At 44.3% G+C, this 22,250-nt stretch overlaps 1 protein-coding gene across 1 annotated transcript in view; it reads right to left on the bottom strand.

The window, feature by feature from the left end:
- SHC3 (SHC adaptor protein 3) overlaps positions 1–8,211 on the bottom strand; it is a 163,646-nt gene extending 155,435 nt beyond the window's left edge. Inside the window, exon 1 of the mRNA XM_039475183.2 lies at positions 5,806–8,211. Coding sequence (XP_039331117.1) covers positions 5,806–6,279 — 474 coding nt within the window. The 5' untranslated portion in view covers positions 6,280–8,211. The remainder of the gene's footprint in view (positions 1–5,805) is intronic.
- Positions 8,212–22,250: the final 14,039 nt, after the last annotated feature.

The raw sequence follows: 22,250 nt of genomic DNA, 5'->3' as shown, positions 1-22,250 counted from the left end.
TTTCTTAACTTAATGCAAAATGAGTAATTATAAACTTGTAAGACCAAAACCAACTTGTAAGGCATATTGTGCAGATGCACACTCCCCCACACTCATCATACGTACACACACACACCACACACACACATCACACATACACACACACACAGGTATCACACACACATCACACACACATCACACATACATCACACATACACACGCATCACACATACATACCACACACACATCACACACACATCACACATATACACACACATACACACACAGATATCACACACACACACATACACACACATCACACACACACATACCACACACACATCACACATACACACACAGATATCACACACACACACACACACGACGGTCAACATCCACCCACTCAGTAGGCCTTTCCTCTGCTCATTGCCTTCCACCTTAAAGATATTATTTATCCACCACACATTGTAGAACTTTTATGATAAACTGCAAAATTGTTTTCTTGTCCTTTACCCAGGAAATACACATAACTGTTCATTCCTTTCTATTGCATCTGCAACCATTTATTTATGAAATAAATAATTCACTAACTCTATTACCCTTGGGTATTTTCATTGAACAGCCGGCTCCCCCCTGTTGCTTCCCTCTGAGCCCCACCATGGACTTCGGTCCTTGCACTACAGGGTCTGGCCCTGGCCCCCAGGATCCAGCAGGTATTCACCAGGTGAGCATGCTCCTGATACCACAGTGTGCTTCCCTGGTCTCATCTCTTCCAATTACATTAGATGTTGGAGCAACAAACGATATCAGTCCTGATGCCATTATTTCCACCTCGGCCAGGCCCCCAACCCATAGAGGCCAACCCAACCCTAGCACAACCCTGCCATCAACTTGCTGCGGGCAGGGACAGCCAGGTCCAGAGAGGTGAGCTGACTGCTCAAGCCCCACACTAAGGTGGCGGTGAAGCTGCAGCCCAGTGTCCTGCCTCTCACCAGTCCAGGACCTTCACCAGGCCAGGTGTCTGCTCTAATGGCCCCTATCCTGAGCCAAGCACTGCAGGCCAGCAGCACTGGTACATCCTGCAGGGCAGGCCTGTTGGCTGGAAAACCAGTCTTGCAAGTGGGTTCACGTGTTTGCAGTCAAGGCTTTCTGTTCCTAGGACTCTGCTTTAGTGATATTGATCACATATTCCTCAAAACTACGACATACACTCAAAGGTAAGACACCATGCGGAGGCAGAGGAGCAGCCATCTGTTCTTTATAGGACAAAATTTTCATTGTACCTTATCTTTTTCTTAAACACAAATATAAAAGATGACTGAGATAATTGGGTATTTCTAGAAATATGACATTTCCTATTTTCTGACAAGAAAGAAAATGGCCCCCATCCAAAGTCATCACAAGTCATCTACCTGTGAGCTGTGGGATGTGCGTGTTGTATGTGTATGTGGTGTCTGTGTGGTCATGTGTGAGTGTGTGGTGTGCATGTACATATGTCTGGTGTGTATATGTGATGTGTGTGAGGTATGCATGTGGTTTGTGTGCATGTGTGGGATGTGTATGTGCCTTTAAAACATCTATGCTGTGTAACATAAAAAGGGAGAATTCACTATCCAGATCAAATTAATAACTTTATCTATAACGTCAAATGAAATTCTTAAACTGTTTTTCAAACCAGTTAGACATTTACATGTGAGCCAGCCATATTATATGATTTTTAAACAATTTTGAGAAAAAATCAACTTCTAAAATTCAACTCCATCCACATCAAAAAATAATTTTTCAGTCTAGATGTAAAATAAAATTCTACTCTATTGTAGTATAATTGATTATAGTTATTTTAATATAGTTAAAATAACTTTTGTATGGTCTTTGCTCACAGTTACCAAAAGAATATAGCTCTGAGAAAATGAAAATTTAAGATATTTTTATACACTTGGTCAACTGAAAAAAATTAAGAATAAATTTTGAGCGAGTGTAATTTTTAAAGACCACCTATAAAAAGCAGTAGAGCATTTAAAAATGAAGCAAATTATTTAAAGCACCCCAAATATCACTAGATGCACAAATGGGAGAAATAAAACAGTTTTTAAAGAGTCTTTGTAAAAACAAAGCTTTGTTCCAAAAGGGGAACATATCATCGGGAAGGGTCCAGCAAATCAGGAAATAACGCAGTACTTTTCTGATCGTGAAATGTCCTATAAACAGCTCGCCGTTTTCACTGTCAGTAAATGTACAACACTCCACAAGCTGAAACCTATATAACTTTGCTGGAGCCCTCACAGGTGTTTATGAATGGCGTAATCTGCTGGCTCACTGAAGCTGACGCTGTTAGAATAGCTCTGAGCAGCGGGCACCTAAAACCATTGCTTTTAAATTGGGCCTCCTGATTCTTGCCGTTGGCTCTTGGGTCAGTCCTAAATATGGTCGCTTCTTATCCTTTTGAAGTCTGTGCTGTGATGTGCTCTAAAAGGGGGCCCTTCTTTAGGGGACCACACTGGGGCTAAAGGCAAACCCGGTGCAGCCCACACAGCATTGCCTCCTGCTCCAGCCTCACCCCCCTAGCAGGCAGTTTCAAAGCTGAATGTCAAGGCTATGCTTGTCTTCAGATGGCCCAGTGGTTCTTTAAAAACTGAACCCCCGCCTCCTGTCCCCTGCACTGTTCGTGTTCCGCCCTACAGTTTCCCCACTGTGGATCTGAAGATGGGGAAGGTAGAAGACCAGGATATTGCCTTTTGAACCCGCTAAAGACCAGCCGCCCCCTTGAGTGACTGGGGTCCTACCCAGTTTTGACTTTAGAATAAGATCATCTAAAGGTGGACAGCACAATAATCAATACTCATTTGTGTTTCTATCAGCCTTTAGGGACTATCGAATATTTTTTAAATGGAAATTTAATGAAAATATTCATTGCTCTTTGCTTTTGGATTTTTCTTTTCTTTCAAGGGCATAGTTTCTTATTCTTTCTCTTATGTCACCAAAAGAAAAAAAAAGGAAATGTCAGGTACACATAGGGGAGTAAAAAGGTGCTGCCAGTGAGGCCCACCTGAAAGAAATACCAGCCTCCAGGTAGTACAAGCTGCAGCCTTCGCGTGTGCACGGCGCTTCCTGATATTTAGCAGCAAACTCAATGATGGACCAATTAGACGTGCTTTGAGCTTTGAATTCTAGTGTTGCTCAGGAATTTCTTCCATTTTTAAATTTTAGGTTCTTCATTAATTCACATTATAAGCTGTTGCTCAAAGAGTTTAATGTTTCTTAGATGATCAAAATTTACCAGACATCTGTATGCACAGTCCCTGTTCTCCGATTAGGTTGAAATATTTTTCAACTATAATTCGTTTGTGTCATATCCTAATATCACCTGTAAGTAGGTATTTCTTTGAGAAGGGAAAATCTATTATACAGTATATAAATTTTCCAGGAAACTAGAAAACATTTGAGGGCTTTATTTTTAATTTAGAAAAAAAATTACATTGAAGAGAATAATTCATCCTTTCCCAAACCCTAAACCTTTAGATTTTACGACTGGTATCTACTCATATGATAAAGGCCCCTTTCTATCTACCAGAAATCTTTTAAAGTAAAGATACCGGTAGCACTATTCAAAAATTCTAAATAATGCCAATTTTTTTTCCAGTTTAATAATCTTTCAATAAAATAAGTTCATGGTTTTAAACTCAACATGGGCAATGTGGGAATTTGCACATGTGCACCAACAGAGGGCCATGTGATCATTTGAATCAAACATGCACATAAGAAACGGTCCTTTAGTGTCTGGTTTTCTCTCTGCAGGATTTCAAACTTCTTCAGAAAAGTGAAGGACACTGACTGAGTTTATGTTCACGTCACACCACCATTCACAGCGGCCAGTGAACAACGAAGCAAACCAGGACGGTACAGAGCCCTAATTAATCACGCCATGCACCACCATCCATGACTGCAACCCCTTAAATATGACAACACAAAGTGATCCCAAGACACAGATAAGCTCTCTGCAGATCCAGCCCTTTGACTATGAATACTGCTGCTGATGCTGCCGTTAAGTCACAAACTTACAGCAACAGATTGTCGGTGGAGAGCTGTCTTATTTTAGTACATTCATCATGATTTTGCCACTCTTGACCTTTCAAACTGGATGCCTGCCTTCTTTCTTTACAAAGTCAAAGCAGAGCTCTAAGCAAAGTGATTAAAGCAAAAATTTAAAGGCAAGTTTGAGAATTCTCCCTCAATTTGAAAACTACTCTGTTTAATATGACAGGTACAAAAAGCTTTGCCAAGCTCTATTTGTCTATTTGAAATGTAATCTTTTTAAAACAGCAATTATACTCACAGTCTAGAAGTCAACACAACCTCGAAGCTATCAGGGGTTTTTGTTTGTTTGCTCGCTTGCTTTGGTTTTTTTCTTTTTGGTTTTGGGCCCCGGGTTACATAATTTAAATAATCAAAACAAGAAGAACCTTCAGTTTCTCTTAAAATAAACTCAACCAAATATGTATATTTTATGCTCATTTATATCCCTTTGGTAAAATAAAATAATTATACTTAGAAGTTAAAATCAAGATTAAATTAAAAGGCAGACTGAAAAGGTGAAGAGGCCCTCTTCTAAGACCAATGGTCACATTCGTCTGTAAGTACTTTTCACATAGTTAAAGGCAACCCATAAACTTAAGTATTTCTGTTAATGTTTTGGCTTCAAAATTACCAGATATTGCGTTTTATCTGAGGATATGTTCTGTTGGATTTTTAAACTGCAATCTGCAGCATTTACGGAATAGACATTCTGCGGGTTTCTCAGTGTTATTGAGGACACCGAGGGGATAGAGTTTGTGCCTCATTTCTTTTTCAATACAAAGCCATGCCTTGGAGTGGCAGGATTGTAATACTGCAACTTCCAACCTTAACCCCTTGTGCAGGGGATGTCTGCTCGGCTGTGGAGGCTGGTAAAGCTCGGGGCTGCCCAACGGACAGAAGGAAATAACCGCGTGGCAGATTACTTGAACTGTGCTGAGAATTTTTCCTTAAATATCATAGCACGCTTGCATAAGGATGGAATTTTATGGACTGCATCGTGATTTTATCATCTTTGTGTTGGAGGAAAAAAACTCCTTTCCAGCCTGTGGCTCCTAGCTCAGCGCCCTCGTTCCTTTTTAGCACATTTAAATGGAAGGCTACAGTCACCAGAAAAGTAGTCCCAGAATTCTTGTTTCGCTGCTGTAAACCAGAACCTTTCCTTAAGGAATGAAAGACAAACCCAAAGAAAACCTGGCCTGGGTGAGAAAGTAGAGCCCGTCGAAGAGAAAGCAACACAGCATTTGGCCTGCTCTGCAAGGAGCTGGCAATTCTTGCTGCGGGGGGAAGAAGATGCCCACCCTCCCGCCGGGGAAGACACAGCAGGAGTAGGGCCACTCCGTGCTCTCTCCTCCCCGGGGCTGCCCAGGTCTCCCCAGCGCGTTTCCTAGATACTAGGCAGGCCGGACCCCCGCTGTCCAGGACTGGGCGCCCACGACACTGGCTGGACATCTGGTAAGCCAGGTGGCAAAGGCGTGCCAAAAAAGTGGAGCCCAGGGAAAATCGGGACGGAGCGGGTCACCCGAGTGGTAAACCTTTTCCCAAAGGATGCGAGAAAAGCGCATTTGTAGTTCCCTCCTCACCGCTGTCAAGCTAGCTGATTACTAAGGAGTGCGCATTTTCTTGCCTCTAACGTGACAGTCGCGGGTGCGCCCAGCACCCCGGGCTTCAGAGAAGGAAGGGGTCTGCCCCGAACTGGCCTCCACCCAGGCCTGGGGACCCCCGACCCGCAGGGCGGCCCGCGCCAGCACCCACCTTGACCACGTAGGTGACTCCGGGCCCCAGCACCTGGTCGCTGGCGTGCGGCGCCCCCCGAGGGGGCCTGGGCAGCGGCTCGTCGCCTGGCCGGCCTTTCCTGGCGGCGTTCATGGCCTGGGCGCGGGGCGCCGGGGGCGCGCTGCCGTCCGGGGCGGCCAGGCTGGGCGCGCTGCAGCTGCCGGAGAGCCGCGCGCCCGCCCGCTCCCGGGCGGCCGACGACAGGCCGCGGAGGCCGGAGCTGGAGAGTTTCAGGTGGGACACCTTGTGGAGCAGGTGGCCCAGGCTGCCGGGCCCATCGTCGGGCGCCTTGCGCAGCGCCTCGCCGGACACCAAGTAGGGAGCCGCCGCCGGGGTCGCGCGCGCCGCCGAGACCTTGCCTCCGCCGCCGCTCACCGACAGACTGTGGAGAAGGTCATCGACCGATGTCACCGAGTCATTCCTGAAGCGGTTGTACTTGGTGCGTGGAAGCATGCCCCTCCGTGGGCTCGCTGCATCCGCCCGGGCGCTGCTGGTGCCGGCCCCGGCGCGGGCTGCCGCGCATATCAGGCGAGCCACTGTCCCCGGAGCGGGACGGAGAGTGGGGGCCCCGGGACAGCCTTCTAGAGAGGGAGAGCAGAGCACGAGGATGGTGCCCTCCCACCATTAAAAACCAGCACAGCAGCGGCCGCGCAGCCCCGGCCCGGGAGACCGCTGCTTGGGGTTGCACGTTTGCTTTGCAAAAGTCATAGTTGCCTCTGATGGAGCGCCCAGCTGCTTGGGGCTGCTCACAGCAAAAGCATGACTCACTCTGAGAGGAGACCCTTCTCAACAAAGGCTCGGTGAGCACTGCAAATCACTTCCTGTAGCAGGAAAAAAAAAAAAAAAAAGGAAAAAAAGAAGAAAAAACGACATCCACCCGCTGACAGCACACTAGAGCCAATCAATTCTCAAATTTCCTTTTTCTACCTTCCCAGAGATTTCCTTCCAACCTTTGATTTTTCACCTTCCCATCCCCCGCACTCTGCATTTGTGCCAAAGGTAAATCCAATCCAGTTCCTTCTAATCGTCAAATGAACTTTCTGAAACCCATTATTCTGTTAGGTTTTGCTCGTCCCTGCTCAGCCCATCTGTGTGAGCCTGTAAAAGTGTCTAACAGCGATGCGTTAAAATGTGACGAAGGCTTTTTAAGAATCAGATCTTCAGCGAATCCTGATGAATCCTGACTTGGAAGGCAGCAAGAATTTTTAAATAGAAAAAACAAAAAGGATATTCACCCCCAGGTGAACATAAAATACCAGTTTCCTGGGTTTTTCTTTTTCTTTTCAAATGAACAGAGCAGCGATGACAAGTGTCTTTGTGGCAATGCAGTTCCTCAAAACAACAAAATCTGCATATGAACTTCTGCACAGTGCCAATCAAGGGGTCTTCCCTGCTAATTTACAGCAGTCTTTCTCAGCCAGGGTTAAGTTGAATATCCACTTCCAAAAAAGAAGAGTGATGCTTTGACGAGTGGCTACCGGCTCCAGAAATCCATTCCAAAAAGGGGGCTGCATTTGAAGCTTTATCCCTACTGAATGTGTTTAAGGTCTGGAAAAACGCCTAAGAGATGCTGCAAATACATTTCAGTGTTCCTTCGGTTGCTGCTTGCAACCCTGCAGTCAGGAAGGAAAAAATGCAGCTGTTCTCATTGCACATGAAATCCACAGAGGGGGAAATATGCCTTCTTTTCAGGAGTCAGGCTCGGGCTTGCAAGTAAAATGCACAGGCCTTCTTCCTCTCAGTTAGGTGAGCAAGGCTTTCGCCGTCCCCAAAGGTCTGCCCGAGACTGAAGCTGACTCTTGACCTCAGTGGGCTCTGCCAGGCTTCCTCACGCATTAAGATCACCTGCTCCACAATGAAACACTCACTATCAAAGTTTCCCCGCAACTTCCGAGAAAGAGAATAAATTCACCTCTAGCGCACTCTCAGGTCACCCTGAGTCCTCTCACGCCCATGACCGAACATGTGGGGCACGTGAGGTCCCCAGTCTTGAACCCTGCTCTACGGAGCAGCGTTTAGTGAGCACCGCTCATGGCGGGCGAGCGGATGAAGCCAACCACTAGGACGCAGGAGCGCAGAGGAGCCGCGGCGTCCCCGGCACAGGAAGCGCGTCCCCACGGCTCGCCTCCTGTGCCGCAGCCCTAGCAGAACAGCCACACGGCACTCATTTGTTCCCTTCCCCTGGCTTGCATAGCAACAGCAATTGCACACCCCATAGAAGATTTTGATGGTTATCAGAGTCCTCCCCAGATCTGAAGCGAAACAGCCCTATCATTCCCAAAGCGAGATCTTCATTAGATGCAGACAAAAACAGCAAAATGTGAATGAAATGCTGTTTGTGTGAATGAAAAGGCTAGCGAGCGAGCCAGCGTTTCTGTGAATGAAGCAGGGCCTTGCAGCCGATGCCAGGCAATCCCCTGGGCTCCAGCGGCCTCAGCCAATGAGCGGCCGCCCCGATGACTCATTCAACAAAGGCTTGCTCAATAGTGGAAGATTCCATTTCAATCAAAGGCGGGATCTTTTATCCAACGGCAGTGTGGGGGAAAAAAAAGAAAAAGAAAAAACCACCCAGCGGATTACAAAGATACCGGGAGGAAGAGGCCAGCTGCTATGGAGAGGAAAAGCTAGTTTTACAAGGGAATTCGAGATCCCTTAGTCAGGTCTGAGTGTGAAAAGGGTCTCTCTCTTGGAGGTGAGCTGTGCCCCTAAACTTTTCATTCAGCCGTTCATTTACATCAAGGAGCAACCATGAATGTACCACTCGTTCAGCTTTTATTATGAATGCACATTGAATGCACGTTCAAAACCTGGGTTCCTAGCCCTTGATTCGTTTTTGTGAAAGGCATGTAGAACACCTGTGCACGTTCTGAGGCTCCAGGGAGGAAAAAAAAATCCGAAGCTACGCTCTTAACCCTTTAGCCAACAGGAGACTTTCATTTCTTTAATTATGAGGCCAGTGGAGGGAAATTGGCCATTTTAAAACATAAATAGCAATATAAATGTACTATATGTGAAAAGATATATAATCGGAGAGGGAAATTAATATTCCAGGAACACAATAGTACGGTAAAACCTCGCTTACCTGGAAAATAGTATCAATGTTTGGGAACGTAGCAGAAAGGTGGAAAAAGAAAAACCCGAAGGCCTCTCAGCATCAGAAGGAGGCTGTGCTCCCCACACAGAAACTCACACACACTCCGCATGAGAAAGTCCTTTGCCCTTTCTGGGAGCTGTTTGTGTTTATTTTAGACCCTGTACTAGAAAGCCCACATATCTGCTTGATCAACATAAAGACAGATGACAGGAGATGGCTGGCACAGAAAACGCTAAATGTAAATGACATTTTCTGATGCTGGCTTGCTGGATAGCTTTCTGACAACACGGAAGGAAGCAGGAAAAAAAAACTCCATTTTCAAGTCAGCCTTGAGATTCACCAAAGCTACGCAGTCATTTACAGTGAGAGCTTTTCCCTCCTGTTGTGGTTTTTCTTTTTTAAATCAGTGCTCAAAAACGTATTTGCTTTCTATGGCTGCCATAACAGATTACCACAAAATCAATGGCTTAAAATAACACAATTTATTATCTTCCAGTTTGTCGGTAAGAAGTCCAAATGGGTCATGCTGGGATCCAGCAAGGGGGTGGACAGAGCTGGTTCCTCTAGAGCAGGCATCCCCAAACTTTTTACACAGGGGGCCAGTTCACTGTCCCTCAGACCGTTGGAGGGCAGCCACATACTGTGCTCCTCTCACTGACCACCAATGAAAGAGGTACCCCTTCCTGGAGTGCGGCGGGGGGGCCAGATAAATGGCCTCAGGGGGCTGCATGCGGCCCGCGGGCTGTAGTTTGGGGACGCCTGCTCTAGAGGCTCCAAGGGAGAATCCACAAATTTCTGAGAATGTGCCATGAGCTGGGCCCTGGGGAAGGTGGTTTTGCCTTCTGGAAGACAGAAAATCTGAAATTAATGTTATAACCTAGTTGAGGCTATGTGAATTTTTAAATATGTGTAAGATACAAAAACTGACCGAAGGAGCAAGATCAACCTGAGGATGCAGAGGTGACCCCTGACCTCCGAGGGACTCCTCCAGGTGGACTTCACAGGAGGAGACTGTGTGGGTAAGGGTCCCAGGCCTGAGCAGCCAAAAGTCTCCCAGAATCCCTGGTAGGTTGGTTGGGCTGGAGGAGGAGGTCAGGAGGCTGGACACTCAAAGAGGCTTAGAGGGGTGACGTGGTTTAGATGTGTGTCCCCTCCACATCTCATGTTGAAATGTGACCCTTGGTGTTGGAGTTGGGGCCTGATAGGAGATGATTGAATTATGGGGTGGGTGGATCTCTCATGAGTGGATCAACACCATTCCCTTGGTGATGAGTGAGTTCTCTCTTGGAGCTTACATGAGATTTGCTTGTATAAAAGAATGTGGCGACTCCCCTCTCACTGTCTTTATTGCTTCTGTTCACACCAGGTGAGACTCCTGCTCCCCCTTCACCTCCTGCCACAATTGAGGCCCTAACCGGAAGCCAAGCAGATGCCAGCACCATATTTCTTGTACAGCCTGCAGAGCCACGAGCCAATTAAACCTGTTTTCTTTATAAATTAGCGTCTGGCCAGGCACAGTGGCTCAAGCCTGTAATCCCAGCACTTTGGGAGGCCGAGGCGTGTGGATCACGAGGTCAAGAGATGGAGACCATCCTGGTCAACATGGTGAAACCCCGTCTCTACTAAAAATACAAAAAATTAGCTGGGCATGGTGGCACGTGCCTGTAATCCCACCTATTCAGGAGGCTGAGGCAGGAAAATTGCCTGAACCCAGGAGGCAGAGGTTGCGGTGAGCCGAGATCGTGCCATTGCACTCCAGCCTGGGTAACAAGAGTGAAACTCCATCTCAAAAAAAAATAGCCTCTGGCATTTCTTCATAGCAATGCAAGAACAGATGGACATAGGGGCTTGAACAGGGGTCACCCAGTCAGGTTTGCCTTTATGGAGACCACTTTGATAGTGACTTGGGATGGCTCTGGGAAGTTGAAAGGAGTGGGAGATAACAAGACAAGTTAAAAAGAATGAGGGCTTGAATAAAAGCAAGAGCAGTGGAGCTGGAAAGAGAGGGACAGATTCAAGACAGCTGGGACAGTAAAGGATCTGTCTCCGTGATGAGGAAGTGTGAGAGAGAGTGAGGCTAGGTAGGCTGTCTGCAGCCAGAAGCTGACACAGAGTTTGGGGTGCAAGATGCTTATTAGGGATCAAGCTCCATGGAAAGCAGGGCAGGCTGCAGGTGGAGCAGAGGCAGAAACGGGCTATGATCCAGGTCCCACACACCTCGGTCCTGCTGAGAGATCTGGACAAAGAGTGCCATCCACAGAGAGTGTCCCCTGGCCTGCAGGGCCCCTCATTCACTCTCACGCACCCCCTCACCCTCTCCTCCATTCACCTCCTTAGTGTGAGCTGCCCAGGAAGAAACAGGCTCCAGCAGGTGGCACCCTGCAGCTGAGCCCCCAAGAAAAAGTTGACGTGAAGGCTGCTTGCCCCTGCACCCCAAAGCCCAGCCTCTTCCAAGGAGAGGAATGCCAAGCAAAGCCCCATGTTTCTAACTTGGACCATTGGGCTGAGTTGAGTGTTAGCCATGAGGATGAAGAGCACAGGCGGGTCATGGGGAAACATGAGGGCTGGGCTTTGAATGTGTGTGAGAGTTGAGGATCTTCCGTGTCGCGATGGCCAGTGCTAAAGAACAGTCAGAGCTGTAAGTGGAAACTTGGAAACGCCAGACTTTCCAGATGGGAGCTAAGAAAAAATGGTCAGAATTTGGAGGATACATGAGATTTGCTTGTATAAAAGAATGTGGCGACTCCCCTCTCACTGTCTTTATTGCTTCTGTTCACACCATGTGAGACTCCTGCTACCCCTGGTTTGATGGATGCGATGGAAGAGACTTTCAAGAAAAAAACAGTGATAGTTAACAAGTACAGTGATGACAGTCATAACCACCTTGACTGAGTGTCCCTAGGCACGAAAGCACACCTGTTCTGATAGATACAGATAAGTGATTTACAGCCTATTTTGGATGATAAGAAACCGAGGGTCAGAGAGTCACAAAATGTGCCAGAGCCACACTGGGTGAGTGATATGGTTTAGATGTGTGTCTCTGCCTAAATCTCAGGTTGAATTGTAATCCCCAGTGTTGGAGGTAGAACCTAACAGGAGGTGACGGATCATGGGGTCAGTTTCCAATGGTTTAGCTATCCCCCAGTGCTGTCTTGTAATAGGATCCTCACCAGATCTGGTTGTTTAAGAGTGTGCAGCACCTCCCCACTTTGCTCTCTCTTCATCCTGCCCCTGCCACATGGATATACCTGCTTCCCCTTCACCTTCCACCACGACTGTAAGTTTCCTGAGGACTCCCCAGCCATGCTTCCTGAACAGCCTGCAGAATTGTGAGCCAATTAAACCTCTTTTCTTTATAAATTACTCAGTCTCAGGTATTTCTTTATAGCAGCATGAGAACAGACTAATACAATGAGGAACTGACAGAGCAGTCTTACTCCAGCATCACTTCGATTCACACAGCCTGTAGAAGGTACCTGCTGAGCCCCATCCTCGGTAGGTGTTGGTCGGCCATTGCTGGACGTCTTAGCAATGGGGATGGAGGGGCTTCCACTAAGGTAGCAGGACAGTGCGAGCTGAATGAGATAAGAAATGAATGAAAAGATCATACTTTCCAGAAGATGGAAGGAACTGAAAGGTAGGGCATAGGCCAATAGCCAGCAGTACAGCAGAGAGTCCAAAGCAGGGGATGGAAGAGTTAGGAGTGTGTTTAGGGCCAGGGAGCAGAGCAGAGTAGGGAAATCAATGCAGGAAGGAGACAGGTCAAGAGCATGGGTGACTCTTGCCCTGTGGGAGTGGTGGGACATCTCATCCTCTGGAGGAAGGGAGGACTTGATGAGCAGATTATTCAGGGTCCAAAGTAGGAAACAGGAGTCCCTTCCCTTTGAAGTGGTTCAAAGGTGAAGACTTTAATATAAGAGACATAAAAACGGGGTCAATATAGCCCAAAAGGATGGTGATATACCAGGGATTCACAAGACTCAGAGGCCATCTCCAGCTTTAGGACCAAAGGAACAGAAAGGAAATTGAGTCACTGGAGCCAGTAGAATTCCAGCTGGAATTTTGGAGTGGAGGCCGTCAGGGGCAGCTCAAGTTTCAGAGGGCAAAAGATACTGACAGAGAGGAGCACAAGGAAGGGAAATACTCAGCCTGTCTTTTTCCCCAGTCTTATCTCCTGTCAGTGCCTCCCATTGGCCACACCCATGGGAAGCCAGAGGTCCAGGGAGCTTGGTGACGGGACCATGGGGAGGGGAAGCCCCTAGGCACAAAGCAGACTGGGAAGGCTGAGGGGAAGTGCATGCTGAGTGTGCCTGCACGTCAGTTTGTCTGTGGCCATGGTAGGAAGCGCAAAGGTTTTATGTCTGATTTGGATGTTACACCTGATTTTCACCATGAATAAAAGGGAGAGGCGTACTTAAAAAGTGAGAGAATTTCATTTCTGTAAGGCATTTGAGTTGCAGGTGAAGGTACAGAATGGCTGCTGAGGGTGACGAACGGTGCTGCCGATGCGTCAGGATGAGCAAAGGATTGCTGCATGGCACCACGAACCAGCCGCAGAGAGGAGCGCAGACGGGAGCATCCATCTGCCCATTATGAAATGGAAGATAGTGAATTGTTAGCTACACGGTCCATTCCAGGACGAAGGCACAGGAGGGAGGGCATGGAGGATACAGCCAGCAGAAATCAGGAATGGATATGGGGCAGAGAATGACAGGATGGCCACTGAAGGAAGATCAGATGCAGGCACAATGCTCTCAAAGCCCTGAGAAGACTGCAGCCTGGGGCCTTGGGGTGCACATCACAGAAAGGTGCATGGGAGCAGGTCCCTAATGGTGCCTCTTGAGGTGCAGGTGGGGAGAAGGACCAGCCTCACCACAGTGCTGGGGGCTTGGGAGTCCCAGTTTTGTTGAAGCCAGAGATTGGGACCATCCGGAGAGGAGGCTGAAACAGAAGAGAGCTTCTCCAGAACCATGTGGGAAGAGTGAGATAGCTGGGCACTCAGGGAAGAGCAAATGAGGGCACAGGTTGTTTAGAAGACAGAAGAGTCACACCTCGTACTGACAGTAGAGGGAGGTTCCCAGGCAGAGAGGCAGATGTATGCTTTACAGGGACCCTCAGGTGACCACATGCCCATTCTCCACTGTGGGAGTAGGAAAGCAGGACTAGATGTAGGAATACCTGAAGTTAAGAATATCCTAGAATGGGCCGGGCGCGGTGGCTCAAGCCTGTAATCCCAGCACTTTGGGAGGCCGAGGCGGGTGGATCACGAGGTCAAGAGATCAAGACCATCCCGGACAACATGGTGAAACCTCGTCTCTACTAAAAATACAAAAAATTAGCTGGGCATGGTGGCGCGTGCCTGTAAACCCAGCTACTCAGGAGGCTGAGGCAGGAGAATTGCCTGAACCCAGGAGGCAGAGGTTGCTGTGAGCCAAGATCGCGCCATTGCACTCCAGCCTGCGTAACAAAAGTGAAACTCCATCTCAAAAAAAAAAAAAAAAAAAAAAAAAAAAAGAATATCCTAGAAGAGGGCTTTCAACAGTGCAACACAATGCTTCAGCACCAAGGAGAGCTTCTCACAACTGGAGGCCAGGGCCTGGCTCCCTGGCCTCAGAGAAGGGCTTTGAGTCTCAGCCAGCTCCAAGGATGGGTCAGAGTGCTGGCTCATCAGGCTCCAGTGCCCTCCATATTCTGTATTTCTAAGGTTCCAATGATCTAAGTTTCAAATTACCATTCCTCCCTCCAAACAGCTTTAACTCCCCACATACATGTGAGAGTTGGGATGAGGGCTACAGTTCCTCAAAGGCTGCTGCTCACTGGGCCTGGCACCATGCCGAGTGCTTCCTGTGGGTCTGTTATTCCGCATGACCCTACCATGACAGTCCTATTATCACCCCATTTTCCAGATGAAAACAATGAAGCCAGTAGAGGCCAGGTGACTTTCTAGGGTGACAGGGCTAGCAGGCAACAGAGCAGGGTGTCACAGCAAAGCCAGCCTGACCCAGTGCTCCCATAAAGGCGATCATACAAAGAGGGTCTTCTTTCCAGCTCTGCCACCACTCAGTTCCCACCCTTAGGGAGGGAGAAAAAAACACAGCCTTACACTGTTGCCATGGTTATCACACAGCATAACACAAGGACCATGCGGGCTCAGTATGAGGTATTTTATTGGGGAAAGATCAACATATCACTGCCTGCTTTTACCGTAAAGTAACACTTTACAATCGTATATGTGTAAGGGCCACAAAGAGATGCTATGAGTTACGAGTACAATGTAGAATATTTCAATCAAGCTAGACAACGTATCCCCTACCTCAAATATTTCACATTTAAGTCACTGCCTACTTCACATACAGAAAGGAGACAAAGTAAATCTTGGGAGAAGTCTATCCCCAGGCCCATGCTGGCCTAGTTAGTGGAGATAAGAGGGGGGAGGAAGAAAACAGAAGCACTCTAAAGCAGACAATGCTAGGAAATCAATTCTTGTTTGAACAGGAAGAATCCCAAGGGACGATGCCTCAGAAAAAGAAGGGGGAATGGCAAGAATTTGCACTGTACAGTATAGCTAGGAGGCCACTGTGTGCTCAGAAAAAGTTGCTAGGTTGAAATATGTAAGAACCTTATTTCATTTGTAAAACAATGAGTTACAGCTTTTCCTGAAGAAAAAAATGTTCATTTAGAAAAATTTAAATGAGACTCTATTCCTTTCAGTTCCTTGACTATATGCGTACTTACTATATGCATCTGAGGAAACAATTTTATGTTTCTCATTTTCCATCTAAATGACCTATTTTAGATACTTCTCATTTTATAATATAATCTCCACAAATATATTTCACAGCTGAACAGTAGTCTGGGGCGTCAAGGATGATCGTTCTCTTAGACCCTCTGCTGTCAAGGGACACTTAGTTGTTTCTGACTTACCAATACTGCAAATGTTGACATAAGAGAGCCTTTGCACATGCAGCTTGTATTTTATCCACTGAAAGATTTCTGAACCTAATTCACAAGGAAATGAGCATTTCTACAACTCTGGATCGATGTTGCTAAATGTTTGATCGGTTTTCACCACTGGCAGTAATCACTAGGAGCATATTAACTTTCTTGCAACCTCAGCAGCTTTGGTTTTTGCTATCTTTCCTGTCTTCATAGTTGCAAATGGTGTTTCATATTGAATAGTTGTAATATGATTATTCAAGAGTTTGTGGCTTCTGATTGGTGGAAGGAATGTCAAATTTCTGACAACATTCAACTGGTTGGCTCCAAATAATAGTGCTGAGATTTACCAGACCTCAGTGGGAGACAGTCTGCCTGTTCCCTTGAACCTTGCTTAACTTTACTTACACCTTTCATCAACAGACGGCCTGGCAGTTCAAGGCTTCAGCAAGCTGTGATTGCCCCACTGCAGTCTAGCTTGGGTGAGTGAGAGCCTGCCTCTAAATATATGTATGCATTTATATAATACTATATATGAATAAATATATTAATTTATAATTATAGAAACATTTATTTATAATTATATAATTTATTTTTAAAATTATTTCAACTAAAAAAAATTTTTAGTGGCCTGCTCTAAACTTGAGTCTCAGTTCTGGAGGCACAGTAATGTTTAAGCTACTTTTAATCAGATCATTTCTGCCGGACTCCGTGTGAGTTTTCCCTATAGCTGTCAAATGTTTACCATTTTTATCTTTCTTGATAAATATTTTTGTACATATAATTATGTATAATATCGTTACCTTGTGTGATATAATTTAAACATATTATATAAGATGCTATTCTTTAGAATATATACATAATTATATATCCTTATATGTAACCTACATTGGTATAATATTTATGTATATTAATTACATGAATTATTTCACTTTCATGTGGTTAATTTATGTGCATTATACATTCCTATGCATAGAAAGCCTACATTGGTGTAATATTTACATGTGTTCTATTTGTCTTTCATATGAGAATCCGTAACAGCGACACAGGGGCATCAGTCTGTAGACAGCAGACACTCCAGAAGGGCCTTCCCCACCTGAAGAACTTAGAGAAGCAGAGACCATCCAGGCTTTGTGTTTCCCACTACCAGCCATGAGCAGCCATTCCATATTCTGTGGTTCTCAAACCTAAGCAAGCTTCCAAATGCCCCTGCAAGCTCTTTACCCACAGACTACTGGGTCCACCCCAAGGTTCCTGACTCAGTAGGTGTGGGGTGGCTCCCAGGTGATGGCCGTGAGATTCAGTTGATTCCCACCAAAACAAGTCCTTCTGAATGCTCAGCCGCTGTGCAATTCTGTAATTTCAAGCCGAAAACAAAGTTTCTGGACACATTCCAAGCAAAGGGTAGAAGAGACTGAACATACGTGCCTGCCCAGAATCTGGGGAACAGCAAGACGGTCAGCCTTGAGAGGGCTAGCAAGACAAAATCCTGGCGAAGCTGCTGACATGGCAGCTTTGTGGAGCTCAGGAGAACCCTGTGACGCAAAGTCCCTCTGCAAAAAGAGTTCCCCACCCTGGCCACATCCTAATTTAAAAAGCCAAGAATTTAAACCAAGAACCCCTCAAAATAATAGGAATAGCCAAAAATATGTGCCAGATACTCTTGTAAGTACTTTAAATGTGTTTTCATCCTAACGATGTTGGTACTAACATCACCCCTGTTTTACAAATCAGAAGACGGGGGCATGGAGCAGCTAAGCAACCTGCCAAGGTCACAGCCAGTTAAGGCTATGGCCAGGACTCAGCTCCAGGCTGAGCTGTGAATGATTCTGACTCCAGGCTGAGCTGTGAATGGCTGACCTCTGCAGCTTTAGAAATGAGCAACACCAGGTATCTATCTGGGAAGTGAGTGCAAAGGCAGGGGAGGTGCTAAAATGAGGAGGCTTGGATGGAAGTCTGTTTAATAAACAGTTTGATCTCCCTGGCCCTCTTCCCACTCTACACATCCAGGCCACAGGTGCCCACCAGTATGATTCCATTTATTTCTATGAAACGTTTATACAAGGCAAATCCATTGAGACAGAAAGCAGATCAGTACATACCTGAGGTTTGGGTCAGGGCAGGATCAGGAGGGGAAATTTTGGGGTGATGGACACATTTTAAACTGGATTGTGGTGGTGGTTTTATAATCCTGTAAGTTTACTAAAAAATATTGAATTGTACACTTTGAATGAGTCAATTTTATAGCATGAACTCATGCATGAAAAAAAACCTGCTTTAAGAAAAGGTGTGTGAAAATGCATTTAGCAAAAATAGAAACTAAGATGTTACTTTATGTAAAGCCATTTCCATTGTGTTTCTTCCAGTGATATTATGGGCTGGGCCTTCTAATCATTTGTTTCTCATGCAAGATGTTACATCGAGTCAGCTGCCCTGCACCTTGCTAGCCACATAGCTGTTGGGGTGGAGTGGCGTGAGACAGGAAGGAAGAGAGCTGACAAAATAAAGGATCTGCAACTTTAGAAAAAGAGAGATAATTATTAAGTTGTTAAAATGAAATGTACTATACTTTGAGGTTTCTCTGAAGGAAATGTACCCATGACATTAAATTTCTCAGTAAACGTTATTCCCTTAGGGTACTTCTCAACATTAAAGGTTAGTCAGTGGTGGTGTGACTGGCTCCCATCTGGAGAGAGTGTTGGAGTGTTCAAATGTGGAATGACAGTCACAAAGATAAAATGTTGAGAGAATAATTCACACAAAAACTAATGAAGATTGGCGACTAATATGAATCCATGATCTAATCTAAAAAGTCATTTTAAAATTTTGTTTAAAAACTTGAATAATTTTTGTGTGACCTTCTTGTGGGGTTTGCTGATTGGTTTTCCTGGCAGTTTTTTATCAAACCAGAAAAGCATAATATGTTTAAAGAGTTAGGATGGATTCCAAAGGAGATGACTGCATTTACCTTCACCTGAAATCTCCCTTTTAAGGGCAGAGACTAGCAGAGAACTTATTGATAATAATCTGTAATGCTATATATGAATAATATAATAATACATAAATGATAATGATCTATAATACCACAGTAATCTGTAATGCTATTTATGAATAATATACAAGTGATATATAATCTGTAATATATATGTGAACATTTTCCTGCCCTCAGCCTGCTGGCTACTTTTTGATAATATTTAGTTGTGATTATAGGTTAGCATTGCCTTGTATTTCCCTCCCTGAGTCAGACACTTGCTCTAGGGTTGTGTTCCAGAAGGAAACAGCCTTTCAAATCCAAATGTTTCAAATGGGGGGTTTAGAACCACCATTACTTGATACTACCTAGTGTCCACACCACCTGTAATGATTGTGTTAACTGACAGAAGCATCGAGCTATAGGTCAACATGTGATTGGCTTGGTGTTTTTAGAATAGACTAGATTATACTATGGTAACAAAAGACTTCGACTCTCCATGGCTCATTTACTGCTCTTTCCACACATTCGTCCCTGGTCAGATGGGGCTCTCTCCCTGTTGTCTACTCTCAGGAGTGAAGCACACAAAGTAACCTCTATCTGGACTTTGTGCACACAATTGTGTGCAGAAGAAAGAGTGCTGGCAATGCTCCAGCAGCCCTTCTGGCTTCCACCAGGAAGTAACACAAATCACTGTTGCTTATATTTCACTGGCCATGGCAAGTCATATATGGCCATGCCTGAGTACAGCAGGGTGGAGTTGCACAATCCTTACAGGGAGGGAGAGCAACGATTGGTGAATGGCAGTACAGTGTTCCACAGCCACATGTATGTACTGGCTAGGCTGCCCTAAGCATCTCTGTATCTTCAGCATCTCAACTCTGCCTGGAACACACTACAGACTCATTCACATCTCATACCACATCCAAATGTATGGTAATGAATTAAGAACAATAAATCCTAAAGTCACATAGTCCAGAGCTTGACCAGAGAAAGGCCCAGAGCCTTCACCATGAAGGAATGCCACCTACAATGCTCAAGAGCAACAGGGCCTGCCCACATGGCCCCATGACCAAGTGAGAAGGTAAATGTAGAACAGGTAATCATGAGATTGTTATAAAACGGGAAGAACAGGGCTTCTGGGGTCATTTAAATAGAAACCTAAGATACAAGCATACATAAAGAAGAAAATTAAACCATGGCTAACATTGTCTGCTCTTTTATTCTCTGAGTGTATTTTTACACATGAATAAAATCATGTGGCTTCATTTCCTATTTTTTTCATTTTTTCATTGTGAGTATTTGACCTTACCAATGAACATTCTTCTAAGAAAGCTATCTTCTTAACCTGAGGTCCATGGAATCCCAATGGGGGGAAAATGAGTCATTAACTGTAATTTAGCATTTCAATGATATATGGATGCAGGAAGTAGCCACAGTAGTTGGTTGTCATAGTATAGCTGCTACATATCTTTTAAAATATCATTTATGTTTCTTACTCCCTCAGAATTACAGTAGTAATCATTACCACCACTATATCAGGATATTTTATGAATTAATAAAGAAGCATCTATATTAGTGTAAGACATATGTTTTTTAATACTGATAATTGCATTTCATATACAGTCAGCCCTCCATGTCTGCAAGTTCTACATCCTCAAAGTTAACAAATCACAAATCAAAAACACACTATTTGAGGGATGCAGAACTGAGAGATAAGGGAGGCCAACTCTTAATATCCACAGGTTCATCAGGACAGACTGTGGGACTTGAGCATCTGTGGATTTTGGTATCCATGAGGTGGTGAGGGGAGGTGTCTTGGAACCAAGCACCCATGAATCCTGAGGGACAACTGTAATTTGTTGCCTTTGAAATTCTATAAATTTTATTTTAAGATGGTATTCTGTCTAAATATATGCTGTCTAAAGGAGACTTTAGGTCTAAGGATGCACATAGGTTGAAAGTGAAGTGGTGGAAAAAGATATTTCATCCAAATAGCAACCAAAGAAAGAAGATGTGGCTACACCAACATCAGAAAAATATATACTTTAAATGAAAAGCCTGTTACAAGAGACAAAAAGGGACATTATATAATGATAAAAGGGTCAATTCATCAAAAATGTACAAAAATTATGAACATACATTCACCAAACATCAAAACTCCTAAATAAATGAAGCAAATATTGACAGAATTGAAGGAAGAAATTACTCTAAAATAATAGTAGGAGACTTCAATGCCCCACTATCAAAAATAGATAAAACTAGACAGAAGATTAATAAAGAATGAGAGTAAATGAACAACACTACAGACTAAATCAACTAACACACAAATATAGAATGTTCCAATTAACAACAGGATAATACACATTTTTCTTAAGTACACATGGATAGAAAATATGTAATACCACAAGACAAGTCTTAATAAATTTTAAAAGATCGAAATCACACAAAATGTCTTTTCCAATTATAATTGGATATAACTAGAAATCAATAACAGAAGAAAAACTGAAAAATCCACAAATAGGAAGAAATCAACCCATACCCTCTGAGATAACAAATAGGTCAAAGAAGAAACTATAAGGAAAATAAGAAAATATCTTGAACCAAATGAAAATGAAAACAGCGTATTAAAGTTTGTGGGGTCCAGCAAAAATAGTACTAGAGGAAAATGTATATCTGTAAAGGATTACATTTGAAAAGGCAAAGAGTAATAAGGCAAGAGAAAAAAATGAAAGGCATCCAAATGGAAAAGAAATAAGTTAAATTGTTTGTTTGCAGGCAACATGATCCTGCATATAAAAAACCCTAAAGACTCCACTAAAATACAGTTTGAATTAATGTAGAAATTCAGCAAAATTGTGGAATACAAAATCAACATACAAAAAATCAGTAGTATTCCTATACAGTAATAGCAAATTATCTGAAAAAGAAATCAATAAAACAATCCGATTTACAAGAGCTACAAAACACACACACACACACACATGCACACACACAAAACCTAGAAATAAATTAACCAAGAAGGTAGAAGATCTTCATATTGAAAACCACAAAAACACTGATGAAGGGAATTGAAGAAGACACAAATAAATGGAAAGGTATTCCATACTCATAGACTAGAATAATTAATATTGTTAAAATGTCCATACTTCCCAAAGTGATCCAGAGATTGAATATAATCTTTGTAAAAATACCAATTATAGTCTTCACAGAAACACAAAAAAACAGCCCTCAAATTCTTGTGAAAATACAAAATACCTCAAATAAAGCAATACTGATCAAAATGAAAACAGCTAGAGACATCATATTACCTGACTTCAAAATATACTACAAAACTACAGTAACCAAAACAGTATGGTGCTAGCATAAAAATCGACATATAAACCAATAGAATAGAACGGAGAATACAGAAAGAAATTCATA

The sequence above is a fragment of the Saimiri boliviensis genome, chromosome 2, assembly GCF_048565385.1.
Source record: "Saimiri boliviensis isolate mSaiBol1 chromosome 2, mSaiBol1.pri, whole genome shotgun sequence".
NCBI lineage: Eukaryota > Metazoa > Chordata > Mammalia > Primates > Cebidae > Saimiri > Saimiri boliviensis.
The sequence above is the reverse complement of the archived record's forward strand: the minus strand, read 5'-3'. Positions and strand labels throughout refer to the sequence as shown.